Source organism: Moschus berezovskii, chromosome 22 (genome assembly GCF_049115385.1).
Source record: "Moschus berezovskii isolate FMDL1 chromosome 22, NW_MosBer_1.0, whole genome shotgun sequence".
Classification (NCBI taxonomy): domain Eukaryota; kingdom Metazoa; phylum Chordata; class Mammalia; order Artiodactyla; family Moschidae; genus Moschus; species Moschus berezovskii.
In genome coordinates, this window is record NC_142481.1 from 50,646,975 (window position 1) to 50,666,656 (window position 19,682).

At 57.8% G+C, this 19,682-nt stretch overlaps 1 protein-coding gene across 1 annotated transcript in view; it reads right to left on the minus strand.

Moving 5' to 3' along the window:
• Positions 1-2,910: 2,910 nt before the first annotated feature.
• Positions 2,911-19,682, minus strand: part of JPH3 (junctophilin 3) — a 74,488-nt gene continuing 57,716 nt past the window's right edge. Inside the window, exons 3-5 of the mRNA XM_055411135.2 lie at positions 6,711-6,835; positions 4,839-5,737; positions 2,911-3,315 (exon numbers count right to left, since the gene is read on the minus strand). Of these exons, the coding sequence (XP_055267110.2) occupies positions 3,235-3,315; positions 4,839-5,737; positions 6,711-6,835 (1,105 nt within the window). The 3' untranslated portion in view covers positions 2,911-3,234. The remainder of the gene's footprint in view (positions 3,316-4,838; positions 5,738-6,710; positions 6,836-19,682) is intronic.

Sequence of the window (19,682 nt, forward strand, 5' to 3'; positions counted from 1 at the left end):
CTGGGCCTGTAGTTTCTCCTCCTTGCTTCTTGCTGGGTTCCTTATGTATGCAGCTCTGGGCAGAGCAAGACCGACCAGCCTGAGCCTGGCTGCTGATCACTCGGCCCTTGTCTGGGCTCCTCTTACCAAACTGCCTGGTAGAAAACCTGCGTCCCCCATGAGACTCACGACACCAGGACAGTATGAGCTGGGTGTCGTGAGTTGACCACGTGTGGCCGTGGGCAGAGGGGTCGTGATGTGTGGAAGGCACTGTTACATCAAGTTTCCTAGACAAAAGCAGGAAGAGCTGGAGGTGAGCCCTGTAGGGTGAGTTGAGCTTCACCCAGAGGAGATGGCCTTCGCCCAGGGGGCAGGGGGGACCCACAGGGCCGGTCCTGCTGCTGGGTCAGGAAAACCCAAACTAAGAAAGGGTAAAAGACAGAAACAGCTTGTTTCACTCTCCCCAACATTCATCTGCTTCAAGTCCATCATGTCCTGGGCTTGTTACCTGGACCTCTCCCCGGGGCTCTCGGGAATGTCCTCTTGGGTTTTAAAGTGGGACGGCCACATGACTTACTGTCTAAAGTGGGGCTCTAGAAACAAAAGGGAGCCGTTTGATGAGCAGGCCAGCACGCTGGGGGACGTTCACCCAGCCACACAAGAGTCTGGGCACCGGCCCTGCGCTCTGCACACTTCCCTGGGGAGTCGTGGGCTTCATGAAGATGGGAAGGTGGAGGGTGCCCTTATGCTCCCACAGAGCCCCCATGGAGGGCGTCCAGCAGGGAAGCAGGCCCACGGTTGCACTCCCGCAGCCACTCTGAGCTCTTCTGCATGGACCCCATCTTCCCCGTCAGCTCCCAGCCTGGGGACGGCCACGCCCCGCTCTTCACAGCCCAGCCAAGCAGCCCAGGTCTCTCGGTTTCTCTGCCCTGGTTTTCACATCTAGAGCTCAGAAGCAGCTGTCAGGGGACAAGACTCCTCTCATGAGGCTGCTCTGGGGTTAATTAAAGCCTGCCAGCGCTCTGCACCACCAGGGCTGCCGCCGCGCCCGTTCTTCCCCGTCCCGCGTGTCCACCAGGGACGTGCCCGGCAGCAGCAGGTCAGCCGGCCTGGCCCAGAGGGAGCCCGTGGACGCGCTTGTTGGGAAACCCGGGGTGCCGACAGGTAGGCGGGGCAGTCTGGTCTTTGACCCCCATCTGGAAACCAGTTAAAAACTAGCTTGTGGAGCCTGTCAGCCCCAGCGTGTGATGGTCTCCGCAGAACCCACATGGATTCCCCGGGTGCAGGGAAATGGCAGCAGTCCTGGCAGGTGCTGCTCCACTCTTCAGGGGTGCTGCCGGCAGCCAGACGCGGGATGGGACACCAACCTGCCCCTGGTGAGACCCCTGCCTCGAATGATGCGCGTTTGTGCTGCCACTGTTTTGCATGCAGCTCAGGGTGTTTGCGTGTGAATGAATATGTGCCCTGCCTGTGCAGGTACCGTCTGTGTCCTGCAGTGCCCGGAATGTACCAGAGGTCCCTGACCTTTGCCAAGTGTTACGGACGGAATCACAGGACACACACCCAGCACGGACGACGCGTGGAGCTGCGAGGAGCAGGCATGTTTATTTGGTTCTCTCCAGGGCTGCGGCAACCACGCGGTAGTAAAAAAAAAAATGAACAAAAGATGTACAAAAACATGGAACATCCCTTTAGAAAGTAACAGCATCAGAAATGTATCTTCTGTAGATCCTCCCTCCCTCTCCTGTGTCCCCTACTCCCCGGAAGAAGACCCCCAAACTCAACCCAACTGGGAAAAGGAACAGGGGGTGAGTCTGTAACAGAAAAAAAAAAAAAGAACTGAATTTAACTGGAACATGCTCTAATCTTTAGTTTATTTCTGGTTAAAAATATAGCAATCCAGTGCAGTGTAGTAAAGAAATCTGCTCAAAACGTAGCAGAGAGACAGCTGAACAGAAGCAGAGCAAGCAGAGCCCACGGGCGCCGAGCCCCGGGCCTTCCCAGGCTGAGCGCGGGCCCCACACACGCATTCACGCACGCGGCCCGCCGGGCGGGCACCCAGACGGTCTGGGACCTTGGTGTTTAGTTTGGACAGTGGACAGCGCTGGCGGCAGACACACCAGAACCTGGTCTTGTGGGGCTGAAATAAGTACGTTGCATATTCTGGAGGTGGATATGTCATGACTGCTCAGGAGCTGTCAAGCCCCCTCTGGGTTGTGACCACATTCCTGTCCTGGGACCCAACCAGCCCCCAAGAGCACATGAGGCATGTTGGAGCAAAACGCGTGTCTGCCAGGGCAGTGGAGGCAGGAGCAGGAAGAGAATGTGGAGACCACGGGCTCAGAGAGCCAGAGAGGACCACGTGGCGTGGGGGCCAACCGGATTGTGGACCTCAGCAGGAGCCTGGACAGCCCGCAGTGCACGAACGCCACGTGCTGGGGCCCGGGCCCAACGGCAGGCTGTCCCCGCGAGGTCTCCCCCCGCACCATCCCCAACCACAGTGCTCCCCCTCCTGTCCCCAGTGCCAGTGCCCTGGACGCCCACTGCACAGCAGCCCTGGGGGCCTGGGTTGGTGGGGGAGGGAGAGACAGAAAAATAAGGACTTGCTGTAAGACGGTGTGGGGAGGCGGCCTCGCGAGGAGGGCCGTGGGGCAGGGCTAGGGGCCGGGGTGTGATGGCTTCATGGGCAGGAGAGAGGGCAGGTGTCTGCCCCCCGCCCCGGGTGTGCAGCAGAGGTCTGAGACTGAACAAGGCCCAGGGGGATGCCCATGCCTGTCACCCGCTCGCCCAGAACAGGAACGCAGGGTTCCCGGACTCCCTGTGTGTGGCCTGTCCCAGCCCTGGCCCCTGCCCCGCCCCGCCTCCCCACGGCTGGACCATCCGATCCTCCGCCCAGGCTGCCCCCTCCACGTCCCAGATGGAGTATGATGATGATGATGGCGACGATTTATTTTTTTGCCGCGGACTTGCCGGGATCCCTTTTCTTTCCACATCAAGCTGGAGGGTCGGCGTGCTGGCCTCCTTCTGCCATGCCACACAGCATAGTGTTATACAAGCAAGGAACTGTGGCTAAAATCCAAAAAACATTACCCAGAAAAAAAGGCAAACTGTGAGTAATACCCAATCGTGTGGTTCTGTGAAAAGACTCGGAAGTTGTCGTTGGGTGTCCGAGCGACGAGCCTTCCCTTTTGTTGTTTCACTTTGAAACGTCCCCCATTTGTACCCCAACTGTTTTTTGCGAACGTGACAATCTCCTCAGATGAAAAAGTTAATAAACAAAATGGCGACTCCGATGTTTAGCAAGATCACCATGGCAACCAGGATCGGCGCGGAGCCCTGGAACAGAAGGAGAAAAGGTGAGGTGAGCCCGCAGCCGTTCCCCTCCTCCTAAGCCAAACTAGGGGTTCCCGGGGGCTGCTGGGGACAGACATGGATAGCTGAGGAACCAGTCTGAGGCTCCCATGAGTGTCCAAGTTTGGACTCTGAAGCCCTTCAGGCCTGCACCTCTCCTGCCCCGGGTCTCCCCCTGGCCTACGGTGTCGCTGCCTCCAGCTCTGCACAACCAGGCTTCAGAAGCAGCCCCTCCACCCAAGTGTGGCCCCAACCCAGGGAGGGCGGAGCTCTCCCAGTCCTCTCCACAGGCTTGTGGTGTGCAACCGCCGGGAGCCCCCTGTGCAATCCTGGGGCATGAAGCCCACCAGGGCATGCGGACCCCAGCCCTTCCCTCCCTGGACCCTCCATCCTCAATCCTCTGCAGGCCCCAGAGCTGTACAGGGATGAACAGAGCGGCTAAGGGTTTGGCAGTGGTGCTGCTCCTGTAAGTAGCTTTGTCTTAAAGCACCCAAGATGCGCTTTAAGAGGTTTTTAAAGCAGGAGCACGGTTTTGGGGCTAAATAGAAAGCCCTTCCTGCATCTCCCACCCTGCCCGTTGCTCGGCTTCCTAAACTAACCGCGTGCACCTGCACACACACTGCACGCGTTTCGGGAAGAGAGCTGGGCGCTCGGTCCACAAAGACCGCCTGGGTTCAGAGAGGGTGGGCGTCTCAGGAGAGCCCTCCACTCGGACACAGGCTCACAGTGGCTGCTAGGGGCTGAGCACGCTGCGAGGGGCCCTGAGGGTTGGTCACACACGGCATCCGTCAGCCGCTGGGGTGTGGTCAGAGAAATTTCATGGGTCCTGCCTGCTGCCATGTGATCGAGGAAGCAGGGAGTGTCTGCTTCCAGGTGGGAGCCAGGGGTGGGGGGAGCAAGGGACCTGGGGAGTCCCTCCAGGGTGCAAGAGCCCCAGCGCTCTGTCTGATCCAGGCCTCTGTCCTCTCCTCCAAACCACCTGCCCTCCATGGCGGGCGTGTACGAGACAACGTGGACCTCACAGCTGAGCAGGAGGCACCCCACCCCCGATGGGCCTGAGGAACCTGGGTCACAGCCCTGCCCCGCGTATCTGATCCCACTGGCCTGAGGCACTGTGTCCATCTCACCCACGTGGGAGAGGGCACGCATGTGTCCCGCCTGCTCTGTCTGGCCTCTGGGTTTCCCTTCAGGACACAACTTTCCTTAGAGGTGAGGACATGAGGGGGAGAGGTCCGAGAAAGCTGGAGGAAGGTCTGGGCAAGGGGGGCGTCCCAGGCTGCCCATTTCTTTTGGGGGAGCCTTCAGAATCACCCAAGCGCTTTTGCTGGAAAGATGGCCTTGGGGGAGTAAACCTCACTTAGACCTGTCAGAGGCAGTTCAGTCATCCTGATAGGTGGGCTTCCTGCCGGGGAAGGTCCTTCCTGAGGGGGAGAGCTGGATGGGCGGGGTCGGGCTCTCGCCGCCCACCCCCCACCCCTGACCCCGCCCCACGGCTGGTGCCCACTCACCATGCTGGCCTTGAGCTCATCCCCGTTCTCATCGTCAGACTCCAGAGCCACGGGCGAGGACCTCTGGGGCGGGGAGAAGGTCAAGTCCCAGCGCAGCAGCCGCGGCTCCCCCCGGTCCCCCAACCTCAGGCTCTCCAGCCTCTGCACTGCGGGCTCCGCACAGGGGGCTGGCCTGGCGTGCTCCTTGTTCTGGGACTTGGACCGCAGTCTCTGGGCCCCGAAGGCCCGGTCTTCGGCGCGGTGGTCCTCCCCCGGGCCCCGGCCGGCGCCCCCCTTGCTGTAGCGTCTTTTCGGGGGGTGCACGTCCTGTGCGTACGAGTCCATCCTCAGCAGGGGCTTCATCTCCATCTCGTAGTTGCTCAGCTTCTCCTCGTCCAGCTCCAGCAGCTTGGGGCCCCCGGGGCCGGGGTTGCAGGCCCGGTGGTGGGAAGTCCAGGAGAACGTGGTGGGGGACTCCGTCCGCCGCTCCCGGGGCTTGGGGTTGCCGGACTGCTTGTGGCCCGAGCCCCGGGTGCGGAAGTCATCCGCCGGCTGGCCGCTGCGGAGGGCGCCGCTGCGGACGCCGCGGGAGCCCCCGGCCTTCTCCTCGGCCCAGCTGTTGCGGGCGTAGTCCCCTCCCCGGCCCTCCAGCAGCATCTGGATGTCCCCGCCCCGCTCCTCGTCCACCGAGACCTGCCGGGAGAAGTGGGCCATCTTGTTCCTCGCGGCGGGGGCTGGGGGTGGGGTGGCCGTGGGGCTGGCGGGGAAGCTCTGCAGGGGGCTGTCGTCTGGGGTCAGGTCCGAGGGGGTGGTGCCCTTGCGGTACAGCTCGGGGCTCTCCTGCTGCGGGGGCGTCCCCGTGGAGGTCACCTCGATGTCGTCGCTCGAAAGCTGATGCTTCGGCCTCTGGTACTCGAGCCCTGCGGTGGGGAGGAGACAGGTGCCGGCGGGCAGGTTACTCGGCGTTCTGTGCTCAGGCCCAGTCTCGCCTGAGGACGGAGGCAACCAGGATTGGGCCAGGCGGCACTCACTGCCTGCCAGCGGGTGGGGGGCAGAGAAAGTGGGAGGACAGTGTTCTCAAAGCCCTGAGGAGACCCCCATCCCCATCTGTGGGCACTTTTGAGGGTGACCGGATCAGGATGATGGGGGTGGTTCCCAGCTGCAGAGGTGACCCAGGCTGCACCCCCATGCGTTCCTGCTGAGGACAGAATGTCTTGTGCTGGGTGACTTTCCGCAAGGCAGAACGTGGAGGTTAAGTGACAGTCCCACTGCCCCTGCCCCCATCCTGGGTCCTGGGGTTCTCCAGGCTGCTGCGAAGGCAGGGCTGAGAGCAGAGCTCCAGAGGGTGGTCCCAGGACAGATCCGACCCCAGCACCTCAAGAGCCTTCCAGTCGCTCTGGGAAACGTGCGTCTAGAGGAGTGATCCTGAGCTGCGTGAGGAGGGTAGCGGGTGGGCTGCCAGGACCTCGGCCTCTGCAGACCCTCGGACTAGTCACCCCCCTGCTCCCGAGAAGGGAGAAGGGTCTCGGTTCTGGCTGACTCAAGGGGCTTCTAACGCCTTTCATCCGCTCCCCGCTCCGAGAGGACAGGTGGGCACCCCCTGAGTGTCTCCGAGCTTCATTGACCAGCTCAGCCACCAGCTCGGTCATGTGTGGCTGCTAATGTTTAAATGTGGACTGAAGAGCAGGCCAGGGGCCACAATGGCCAGTTTCTGTGTGGCGGGCAGCCACCTGGTTGGGCAGAGCAGGGACAGAGTTTTAGGACAGCCCAGGGGGGCATGGAGCACACTGGAATCTTGGGGGAGAGGCAGGCAGGAGGGATGCAGTGGGTTGGCAGGGGGCTCTGGGGCACAACCCGTGGGAGGCATCCAGGGACCCTGGCGCACGGACTCACCATTTTCCCGGTGCTGGAAGGAAGGGGAGAACTCTTTGGCAGTGATCCGGGCGATGCGCGCCTCCTCCTGGGCCTTCTGGGCCGCGGTGAGGGCTGCCTCCGCCTTGGCCCGGGAGTGGGAAGTCCTGGGCGGGGGAGACGGGAGGCCGGTGAGGGCACAGGATGGGCCAGGACAGGGCGCCTGACACTTCGCCCGCCTGCACAGCCCCACCAGGGCCTCGGTGCCTTCCAGCTGCTGCGGCACGGGGCAGGCCACACTCGAGAGCGGAACCTGGCCTGGGATGAGCCCAGTCCTGCCTGGGGAGTGTCCCTCCTCCCGGGTCCTGACCACAGACTAGACCCCTGGCTGACTCGTCTCAGCCTCCAGGGGTGGGCCGGTGCTCAGTGTGGCCCAGACCAGAGACGGGGGTTCTGGTGGTGGCTATTCCCTGATGGACAGGGAAGCCTGGCATGCTGCAGCCCACGGGGTCACAAAGAGCCGGACATGACTGATCGACTGAACTGAACTGATGCCACCTCCACCAGCGCGCCGAGTGGGCCATGCTCCAGGTGGCCGGCTTGGAGCAGGAAGGGGCAGGACCCGCCAGCCTGGCACAGAGAGGGTGCCAGGCCCAAGGAGTGTGGCCTGCCTGCTCACCAGCTCTGACCTGCCCCAGGCAACCGCTTAGCCTCTGTCCCACCCCGTGTGAAGGGGCCTCACTCAACCCAGCTGAGCCAAGAGCTGCGTAGCTCCTGCTCCCAGGACACAGGCCAGGATGGGTTTGCTGGCCCCTGGCCCCCAGCCCAGCATTTCTTCCCCCCAGACCCTGTCTCGGCCACCAGAGTGCCACAGCAGGCTGGTGCTGCCAACCCTGTGGACGTGGAGGAGATGCACCCAGGGGGTCTGAGGAAACCTCCCCAAGTGGGTGGGAGCCATGGTCTCCAGAAGCTGTGAGAAGGCGACGCCCGACTCCCCTTAGCACTCAAGGAGATGGCTCTCCGTGGTGATGGCACTGCTCTCGTGTAGGGGCACAGGCCCAGCGTGGGGACCTCACACCCCAGGGTGGACACAGGAGCCACGACTCCAAACAAGTTTGATGTACGGCCCAGAAACTTACAGCAGGACAGCCTCCGGCCCAACACTTGGACCTGTCGCTCCCCAGCTGAGTCCGCATGAGACATGCTGGGAGCAGGGCTGGGTCACCCAGATGGAGGGTCTCACCTGCCTCTGGGTTCCACTTCTTCCTGCCTCCTGTCCTGGCTCCAGGGGCCTGCTTCCCAAATGCCAGTCCCCCGAGACGATTGCAGCCTACCCTCCAAGGGGCCTCCTCCCTTCCCCGGAGCGCTCTGAGCAGCCTGGCCACACACCCCTCAGCGGCCAAGGGACCTGCTCCAAGGGCTCCACCTGGAGACCCCTCACTCCTTGTAAGCCATGTGCTAACCAGGACGAGTTTACAAGAAGAAAACAGGGTGTGACGCACACAAAGAGTGTGCCCGGCATCACGTGAGCAGGAGTGCAGGACCCACAGCACCGCCTCCAGGCTCCCCCTGCCCTCCAGCCCGCCGCCTAACCTGGGAGCAGGCTGCTAAGACAGAATTAACCGTAGAAGCGCAGTGTTGGGGAAATTCTTCCCTTCTCACGGTTTCTGAACAATGGGGAAAGACAGCCTCCCTCAGTGTGGGCCCCTCGGAGTGGAAGCGGAGAAGCAGCGCCCTGTGGACGATCCCTCGGGGAACCTGTGCTTGTCATCATGACAGACGAGGGGCAGGAAGCTCGGGGGGGCGGCAGAGCCAGTAACGTGGCACCAATTACGAACATGCAGCTCATCGGTCGTCATCAGTTGATAAGCCGTGGCTGCAGCCCACGGGCTCCCGCGTGGCGTCCCCCACCTGCACCCCTGAAAGCACAAGGCATGTCTGCGGCCCCTGATGGGGGTATGGCTGGCCGAGGCCCGTGTGCGCTTTGAGAACCGGCAGGGTCGCGTCAGACCCGGTGAGGGCCACTATGAGGCCCCGGCTGTCCAGGCCCATCTCGGGGCCAGAGCCCTGGGGACAGAGGGGAAAGAACTGAGGCAGGGTTTTCGGCTGCAGGGGTCCTGTCGGGTAAGCCAGTTCCCCACCTTGTCTCCCTGTCCTTCTCTGTCCATCTGCCGCGTGGGACCCGGTGAGCGACCCCTACACGGACACCCCGGCCTGGAGACCAGGGCACCCTGAAATTGCACTCGAAGAGTTCCACCTGCTTCCTCCTTCCCCCCAGCAGGGGCCCACAGTCCCACACACGCTTGTCCCGGACCGATGGTGTGACCCGGTTCCTGCAAGGCAGCTCCCGTAGCTGAGAGGGCTGTGGTCGGGGCAGGACGCCAGCTCCCGTGGAACCTGCCTGTGGGCCGGGGCTCGTCTCAGCTGATGCTGCGGCTTCTCCAGAATGTTCCAGGCACTGGCTTTTGTAGTAATACTTTATTGAGATATAACTCAGAGTGTGTATATATATAATATATATAATAGCGTCTATATACATAAAGCAGTGTGTGAATATATATATCAGTGTGTGTACATATAAGTGTGTGTTCATATACAATAGCACGTGTGTGTGTGTCTATATAGTAAGTAGTGCAGTGGTAAAGAATCTGCCTGCCCATGCAGGAGATGCAAGAGATGAGGTTGAATCCCTGGGTTGAGAAGATCCCCTGGAGGAGGAAATGCAACCCACTGCAGTATTCTTATCTGGAGAATCCCACGGACAGAGGAGCCTGGTGGGCTACAGTCTCTGGGGTCACAAAGAGTCGGACACAACTGAGCACACCTCCACACACACATGTATACAATAATGTGTCTATACAATAGTGTGTGTGTCTATACAATAGTGTCTGTGTATATACGTTAGTGTGTGTATACTATGTTAGTGTATCATTTAATGGTGTGTGTATATATAATTGTGTGTCTATAATAGTGTGCATGCATATACTGTAGTGTGTGCCTGTGATAGGATATCTATGATAGTGTGTGGATATGTATAATTGTTTGTATATCTATAATAGTGTGTGTGTGTATAAATATAAAGCATATGCGTATATATAAAAGGGCTTCCCTGGTGGATCAGTGGTAAAGGATCTGCCTGCCAGTGCAGGAGACGTGGGTTCAATCTCTCGGGTGGGAAGAGCCCCTGGAGAAGGAAATGCAATCCACTCCAGTATTCTTGCCCGGAAAATCCCATGCTTAGAGGAGCCTGGCTGGCTACAATCCTTGGGGTCACAAACAAGTCGGACATGACTTAGTGACTAAACAACAACATGTATGTAACAGTGTGTGTCTGCACAATATATACATGTGTGCACATGTGTGTATATGTCTGTAGCAGTGTGTGTGTGTATAATACTGTGTATCTGTGATAGTGTGTGTCTATATAATAGTGTGTGTGTGTTTGTATAGTTGATAGTGTCTGTATACATATATATAGTTAAGTGAAAGTGAAGAAAGTGAAGGTGCTCTCATGTCCAACTCCTCGCGACCCCATGGACTGTAGCCCACCTGGCTCCTCCAGCCATGGGATTTTTCAGGCAAGAGTACTGGAGTGGGGTGCCATCGCCTTCTCCGAATAGTGACTATATATACATAATATATACATACATAACTCACCCATCTGAGGAGTACAATTTGGTGGTTTCAGTCCATTTGTGGAGCTGTACTACAACCACTGCAGTCAATCTTAGAGCCTTCTACCCACCCCCAAAGACCCCGTTCCCCCATCAGTCACCCCCGTCTTCCCCAGAGCCCCCGCACTCGTCCTCGGTGGTCAGCAGGGTTGCCCGCTGTGGATGTTTCATGCGTGTTTGAGTTGACCGAGGAAGACGCACGTCACAACGGGCACCGCCTGGGAGGTCACGGGGCAGGGGCGTCCGGCACGTCCACAGGCCCCACAGCCACCACCCCTGTCCAGTGCCAGGACCTTCCCACCACCCCCAAACAGCCCCCTCCCCAGGGCAGTCACTCCCACCTGCACCCCCAGCCCAGCAGCAGGGGTCTGAGCCTCAGTTCAGCCCCTCCCATCGCTGCGTGGAGACGCTGATCCCCTCCCGAGTGGGGTGGCGGGGCGAGTCCCAGGGCTGCTCCTGGGGTCTGAGTGGAGCACCCCCGCCACACTGTGCTGTCCCTACTCCTGGGGACCTGGGGTCATCACCTGGCTAACGAGTGTCCCCCAAGCCGGTGACATCCACTCTGAGCCTCCTGAAGGCCCTCAGATGTGACGTCGGGACGGGCCTGGCCCCCAGGGTGAGTGTGCTCCTGTCACAGACAATGGAACCCTGAGAAGCAAATGTGTCTGGGTCATGAGCCTAGCAGTGGAAGCGCCTCAAGCGAGGAGGCTGCAAGGACAGGAGGTCCAGGAGGCTGAGGGTGGGGACAGGGCTCGTGTGTCTCCAGGGGTACCTGTCATCGGAGCGGGTGTCTCGAAGCCCTAAGAGTGACAGGGACAAGGTAGGTGATTAAATCGTTAATCCCACTGGGGGTTGGAAGTAGAGAAAAAAGTGTGGGAGACCCTGTATGTTCATGTCACTCCAGAGAGCAGGTTTGCTTAACCACAAAACCATGCAATAGGAGCACAAGACATACCCCCAAACAGAAGGACGGTGGTGGCACGAGACCTGCACCCTGCCCAGGAGTTCAGGTAGTTACTGATTACTAGGGCGTGTTCGTTAAAAACAAAAATATAAGGAAAAGGTGACATGATACTGAAACCTGGGATGATTTCCCATTTTTAGCATATGCTCCTGCCTTTTCGCTCATTTCCAGAGCCCCACAACAGTCCTGGATTGACCATGCAGGGACAAGAAGACTCCCCTGCCCAACCTGGAGGAGAAGTTGATGATGGAAGCCTGACGTCTACTCAAGAACGAGGAAGAAGGTGGTCTTTTTCTCCTCCCCAGTTTTCCCTTGATTATAGAATTGTAGCTCACCTTCTCGCTCACCCGCCTGTAAGCCTCACAAGCATCCTATTCTAATAAGTCGCTTCTTATCTACGACGTTGTATGCTTGTGTGCGTGTGCTAAGTCGTTTCAGTCGTGTCTGACTCTTTGTGACCCCATGGACTGTAGCCCACCAGGCTCCTCTGTCCATGGGGATTCTCCAGGCAAGAATACTGGAGTGGGTTGCCAGGCCTTCCTCCAGGGCATCTTCTTGATCCAGGGATGGAACCCGAATCTCTTATGTCTCCTACATTGTCAGGTGGGTTCTTTACCACTAGTGCCACCTGGGAAGCCCTATCTATGACTTTGCCTCTTGCTGAATTCTTTCCATGCTGAGCAGGCTGATGCATGAACTGACAGCAGGGTATTTTAGGGTCAGGAGAAAGGAAGGACGTGGGGTGAGCACAGAGAGGGTGCTGGAGGGCTTGGGCCGTGGAAGGACTCTGAGCTCCCCAGGGCCCAAGGCAGGCTTGAAACAGCACTGATTATATTCAGGGGTTTGCCAGACAGAATCAAAGCCTTGGCTCAGGAGAGAGGTGGCCAGCCTGGGCTCTGGGCCTGGAGGAAGCTTCTTGGCTTCCAGGCTTCCTCAATGCAGGATGGGAAGCCACACAGGCTGAGTTCAGCACTAAATGTGGAAGGCTGGAATGACCCAGAGACCAGCACTGTGGGCTTGGAGGGAACAGTGCGCGTCCGTGTAGGTTTGGTGACTCCAAGTCGACACCCCTCCCCCACCCTCCAGGGAGCATCCCCTGACGCCCGCTAACGGCAGGTCCCCACACTCACTGTGACAAATGCCGATGCTGCAGCCCAGACCCACCCCCCCCGCCCCTCCCCAGGGATGGGGTGGCAGGAACAGGACCACGGGGGAGGGCGGGCAGGGCAGGCCCCTAGGGCAGAGGCAGGGCCAGGCTGCGGGCCATGGGGGGATGTGAAATCGAGGAGGGTTTGAGCACTGTGAACTAGCGGGGTTGCTGGCTCATCATTAGAGGAATGACGTGAGCCTTACTGGATCAGTGCCCACTTCGAAGAACTCAGTGCAAATCCCCCCAAAGGTCAGGCCAACAGGCGTCATCTAGCGCACCTCTGCACACACATCCTGTGTAAACACACATGTGCCATCCCCTCTGTCCCGAGGCACACATGGCTCAGACACGACAGCAGCTCCGGGGCGGGCTCATCCAAGAGGCTGATGGAGGCCCAGCTTTCATCAGGCCAAGCATGACGGGCTGTTTCCCTGTTTATTCTGAGCCCATGGAACTGAGAACAAGCACCTCCTGCCCAGCCTCCTGGGAGGCCCGGCTGGACTGCGGGAGCTGGGTCCCCACCCTCAGACGACCACCTTGGCCTGGGATGGCCTGGCCTCAAGGCCAGCGTGGTGGCCATATCCAGTCCCCTTCATGGTGTACTTGGTAAACACCCCCTCAACTGGAGGCTCCCAGAGAGGAGATCCCGCTGGTCCCACCTCCTGCTCAGGAACACACACACACCCCCCCTAGAGGGAGGGATGGAGACATCCCAGAGGGGCCACGGTCTGGTTCCTGCAGCTTTGCTTAGTAAAAAGACATGGACGTTAATCCCCCAACATCATACGTATATTTACACATATACGTTCACACGTATATAAAAAGAACACGCTGTGGCAACCTTAAAATAAAATTAAATCAAGCAACTGCATTTAATAGAGAAGAAACCTCCCAAGGCATCGCGAAGGTTCCCCGGAAGTGAGACATACAGGGCTCTCGGCTGGAGCGAGGTGACGGCCCCCATGGGGACCTGCCCTCTGGGGACGCTAAGCAGGGGTCAGGCCGGTGCCGTGAGCCGGCTGGGGAGTCCTGGGTCCCCACCCCCTGGCAGCTCCACCTGGTGCACTGCACCTCTGCCCCCTGCACCCCAGCTCCCAGAGAAGAGGGCCGGGCGTTCCTGCCAACCAGGGAGTCACCACCTCCCAAACACAGGGCTGCACAAGACAAGGCCATAGGTGCATCAGAGGGAAGGACAGATGGGTGGGGTGTGCAGTGACCTGCCTGTGTCTCCCCAAGCTCTGTCCATCTGGGAACTGGGAATGTCACCTTATTTGAGGGGGGCTGTGATAAAACCCCAAATGGCCAAGCCCCTCCAAGTGTCTGACTCAGCAGGTCAGGGCGGGCCTGAGAACCTGAACTTGTTTGCAGCCAGCCCTCTGCTCCCGGCTGACACCACAGTGAACTGGTTCAACATGTTCCCACACCCCAGACTGAGGCGTGCCCACCCTCCAGGGCTGCCCCGGGCCCCCCAGCTCACCATCTGCTCAGGAGGAGGTGTGTGGTCCCACTCATGGCCACCAGCCCCCCTCCCCAAGTCCAGGCTTGACTTTCTCATGCCCAGATTCAGTTCAGCACTTGTTGAGCGCCTGCTGTGTACGTGTGGGGACGCCCAGGGGTCCGTGGTCCTCTACACACTGTCGTGAACCCTGTTGACCCTGGCAGCCGCTGGGTTCCATGCCCGTGACAACCCTGAGGTCGGCATGTGGGTCACTCCTCACTGACCAGTCAGGAGACTGAGGCACAGGGATCTGGGCTTCCACGACCTTCGCTGATTCCGCCCAGTTGAGGAGTCACGTTCTCTTCACCTGGCTGGGCACGCTCTGGGGCCCAGGGCTGGGACAGGTACACACACTTCTCCAGCCAGTGAAGGACCATCTTTCAGAGGTGGAGATGTGCCTTGAGCACATTCTGGGGGAAGGCACCAAACGGAAGCCAGGTGTTAGGGCTCCCACCCACCCCCCACCCACCCCACTCCTCCTCCTGAAGGCCTTCTTGAGTGCCCCCAGGAGCCTCTGGAGCCCACCCACATGTGATTCCAGCCGGGATGGTGGAGCTGAGCATGAGGCCCTTGGTGCCAAGGGCTCCTCCACGGGCCCAGAGGTGTTCTTGGGTCCAAGAAAGAAGGATTGAGGCCCTGACTGCCTGCCCGACAACCCAGGGCTCTGCCCTCACTGCACAAGGCCGTTACCGAGCTCCACTTCCGTGTCTCATCCCCACAGCCCCTGCCCTCTGGCCTTACACTGTCCTCCCAGCAGGTCTCCCTGCAGACGGCATCTGACCTCGTTACCACCACCTCCTCCCTCCGGTTTTATAACAGTTTAACTGAGGCCGATCCATGTCCCTCCATGACTGCCTTCACGGGCTGTCTTCTCAGTGTATGGCATCCCCTCCCCCGACCTCTGTAAGGGCGCTGTCCTTGGACTCAAACCACCCCTATCTAGGATGACTACGTCTCCAGACCCTCATTCTGGTCGATCTGTTTCCCCAAAGAGGGCTGCGCTGGGTCTCCAGGGTGTCTGCAGGTGGACGTGACTTCTCAGGGGCACCACTCAGCCCACCCTGGCGGGTGGGATGCCAGGCTGGAGACAGGGGGTAGAGAAAGGGCAGGTGCTCCACTGTCCCTCCACCCCAGCCCCGCCGGCCCCCCGGCCACAGGATCTCTTCTTTCTAACTGTTGGCCCCTGCCTGCAGGAGGGCAGAGCCAGACCTGTATCTGTTCCCACCTGCACATGGCCTGAGGAGTGTGGGTGTCTCTAAGGGCAGAATCCAGGGCTTAGTTCCCTTGAAGAGAGGCTGGTAGGCAAGGCAGAGTCGAGGGGAGAAAGAAGGGGAGACAGAGGCACACAAGCCTTCCTTTCGCAGGCAGGGCCAGTGCAGTAACCCTTTGCCTTCTCACCGTTAGGCCCTTGCTAAGGGTTTCTAGCCGAGGAGCGGTGCATCCCTATAGATGGAAATGTGCAAGGCCGTGTGCATGCCAGCGAGAGTGCAGTTTCAGGCATGGATGCTCCCCCAGGCCGACCAGGCTAAAGGCAAGTGGGTGAGCCCTGAGCCCCGAGTGGGCAGACACAGCAGAGGGGCCCCCACACTGTGTCACCAGGAGACAGGGTGGAGCAGTCAGGCCCCTGAGCAGCTGGGCGTCATCTCCTTCTGACACTTCAAGGTAACGGTAAGGCAGAAGGGAGGAGCTGGGCCCTGTTTCAGTAAATGTAAGGAGGCCGCGAAGCAACAGTTAGAACTGGACATGGAAAAACAGACTGGTTCCAAATAGGAAAAGGAGTACATCAAGGCTCTATATTGTCACCCTGCTTATTTAACTTCTATGCAGAGTACATCATGAGGAACGCTGGGCTGGAAGAAGCACAAGCTGGAATCTAGACTGCCGGGAGAAATATCAATAACCTCAGATATGCAGATGACACCACCCTTATGGCAGAAAGTGAAGAGGAACTAAAAAATCTCTTGATGAAAGTGAAAGAGGAGAGTGAAAAAGTTGGCTTAAAGCTCAACATTCAGAAAACTAAGATCATGGCATCTGGTCCCATCACTTCATGGGAAATAGATGGGGAAACAGTGGAGACAGTGTCAGACTTTAATTTTTTGGGCTCCAAAATCACTGCAGATGCTGATTGCAGCCATGAAATTAAAAGACGTTTACTCCCTAGAAGGAAAGTTATGACCAACCTAGACAGCATATTAAAAAGCAGAGACATTAATTTGCCAACAAAGGTCCGTCTAGTCAAGGCTATGGTTTTTCCAGTGGTCATGTAGGGATGTGAGAGTTGGACTGTGAAGAAGGCTGAGTGCCAAAGAATTGATGCTTTTGAACTGTGGTGTTGGAGACGATTCTTGAGAGTCCCTTGGACTGCAAGGAGATCCAAGCAGTCCATCCTAAAGGAGATCAGTCCTGGGTGTTCACTGGAAGGACTGATGCTAAAGCTGAAACTCCAATACTTTGGCCACCTCATGCAAAGAGTTGACTCATTGGAAAACACCCTGATGCTGCGGGATTGGGGGCAGGAGGAGAAGGGGACGACAGAAGATGAGATGGCTGGATGGCATCACCGACTCGATGGACGTGAGTTTGGATGAACTCTGGGAGTTGGTGATGGACAGGGAGGCCTGGGCGTGCTGCGATTCATGGGGTCACAAAGCATCGGACACAACTGAGTGACTGAACTGAACTGAACTGAAGGAGGCCACATATTTCTCATTCTCAGAATCAAGGAGATCTCCCAGACTACACATGTGCGGAGATCAGAGGAGGGAGGGGTGTCAGAGCAAAGTATGTCCCGCCAACCTCCCAGAAACCCTGGCACTGGAATCCATCTTGGGTAAAAGATGCACGTATCTGGGAGGGCACTGGGTCAGATCCAGTATGGACATGAAGCCAGACAATGCGAGATGATTGGCCAGAGAACACCTGGAAACTGCCCACCGTGTGAGCATTTAAACCATCTCCAAAAGTGCAAGACTCCCTGAGCCTGCCCACATGTCCTCTGCATGTTTTACTTCTAATAATCATTCTACTTATTTCACAAATTTTCCTTCTCTTTGCTGAACGTTTTCTTCAAAGAAGAGAAGACCTGGAGACCCACTTCTAGCCGCCAGTCTCTGGTGGTCTAGTGGCTAGGATTTGGCGAGCTCACCTCCAGGGCCCGAGTTCAATTCCCCGTCAGGGAACTCAGATCCCACTTCAAGCTGCCGTAAGCTGTGGCCACCCTCCCTTCAGCCCCATGGCCCCCCTGAGGTCGGCAAAGCCCCCATCTCACAGACAAGACGACTTGGGGCCCCAGGGGTGGAGGGGTGGTGCAGAGCCCAGGGAGCGTGGGATAGGTCAGGGGAGGACCAGACTCCCGACACCTCGTGTGGCCTCGTCAGCGGCTCGCTGGCTCCCCATTCAGGACTGCCCTCGTGTTGTCTCTCTCTGTCCACACCTTCGGGCCACAGAGGAGCAGAGATGGGGCAGAAAGTGGAGAATGGAGGCTTCTTCGCTAGGAGAGGTGCCGACCAGAGCCAGCTGCCCGATGGCGACTCCGACGATGCCAGACAGGAGCCAGGCTGTGGTGAGCACCATGGTGGGGGGGCGTCAAATCCCCACATGACCCAGTTCACAGGGGAGAGAGAAAACTGAGGTGAAGGACACACCCAGCATCACCCTCAGGGCAGGCGTGGCTCTCCGCCCCCACGGCCAGGTTCATTACAGAGAATGCTTGTATGTTGCAGACATTGAGAACACGTGTACGCTGACTTGTGTTCCACCAAATACACACGTTGAAGCTCTAACCCGGGCAGCCTTGAGTCTTTACTGAGGTCATTGAGTTAAAATGAGGTCACTTGGGTGGGCCCTGATCCAGTTTAAACCCTTAAACCCTGATGATCAGTTTAAGAAGAGAGACCACATGAGGTCACAGGGAAGAGGCAGCAGTCTACATGCCAGGGAGAGAGGACCCCAAAACCAGCCTGCCCAATGTCAGACAATGTCAGACGTCTGGCCTCCAGGACTGGGAAGGAATAAACCTGTCATTTGAGCCCCTGTCCATCCATCCATGCAAGTAAGGCAGGAGACCAGCAGGATTTTCAAAGATGATTCAAGTCAAAAAAGGACAGTAGCTGGGACTTCCTTGGTTGTGCAGTGGTTAAGACTCCACGCTCCCAATATGGGGGGCCTGGGTTCAATTCCCGTTTGGGGAACTAGGTCCCACATGCTGCAACTCAGTGCAGCCAAAAACAAAAGCAAACAAAAAACCAAACCAGAATAAAACAAGTCCCTTATTGCAGCTATTTTAATGGCGTTTTCTACTGGAGCCAGGAAATTGGTAAGGGTCTGTACTGCCTGAATCCCACCTGAGGCCCTGAAATGGGTATTTCATCTGGTCAGACCCAGTTAGAACGTCTAAGACAAGCAGCCCAGAAAACCAGGGAACATTCTGGATCAAACCGCGACAGCTGGCCTCTCTTCCTCCTGCCATATTTCCCCACTTCCCCCTCCACCTCTTTTTTTCTATTAAAAAAACCTTCAAAGGAAGAGAAAAGAGAACACAAAGTAATGAAGGAACTGCTGTCCAGTGCACCGGCAGGTCCAGCGAGGCTGACTCGCAAAGCGCAGACCAGATGGGGGTCAAGGTGCCACACAGAGGACGTCTGGCCCCAGTGCTAAGACGAGAGGGGGCAGGGGAGGACCTGAGGTTGGCTCTGACACTGAGACCCCTCCCGGCGAGCAGCCTCGGGGTCTGTAGGAGCTCCTGGGGCTGCGGTAACAAGTGACCACCAACTGGAGGCTTGAAAGAGAAACCTATTAAGTCCACACCCCCGAAGCCCTGGGAGAGGCTGTTCAAGGCCTCCCTCCCGGTTCCTGCAGGGCTGGTGGTCCCCGGCAGTCCCTGTCGTGGGGCTGTGCTGGTCTCTGCCTCCATCCTCCTGTGGCCTCTTCCTGTGTCTGCATCTCTCCTTGTCTGCCTCTTAGAAAGACACTCATCATTGGATTTGGGCCACCCTAAGCCAGAATGATCCCACGTCAAGATCTTTAATTATATCTGCAAAAACCCTTCTTCCAAATAAGGGCATGGTCTAAGGTTCCAGCTGGACAAGTCTTCTGGGATCCACCGTCTAACCTACGGCAAGGTATTGTTGTCATTGTCCAGTCACGTCCGACTCTCTGTGATACCATGGGCTGCAGCACCCCAGGTTTCCCTGTCCGTCACTGTCTCCCAGAGTTTGTTCAAACTCATGTCCATCCAGTTGGTGATGCCATCCAACCACCTCATCCTCTGTCGCCTCCTTCTCCTCCTGTCTTCAGTCTTTCCAAGCATTAGGGTCTTCTCCAATGAGTTGGCTCTTCATATCACGTGGCCGAAGTATTTCAACTTCAGATTCAGCATCAGTCCTTCCAATGAATATTCAGGATTGATTACCTTCAGGATTGACTAGTTGGATTGCCTTGCTGTCCAAGAGATTCTCAAGAGTCTTCTCTGACACCACAATTTGAAAGCATCAATTATTCGACACTCAGCCCTCTTTATAGTCCAACTCTCACATCCATACGTGACAACTGGAGAAACCATAGCTCTGACTATACAGACTTTTGCCAGCAAAGTGATGGCTCTGCTTTTTAATATGTTATCTAGGTTTTTCAAAACTTTTCTTCCAAGGAACGTCTTTTAATTTTGTGGCTGCAGTCACTGTCCTACAGATAAGTATAGTCCTACAGTCACTGCTGCTGCTGCTAA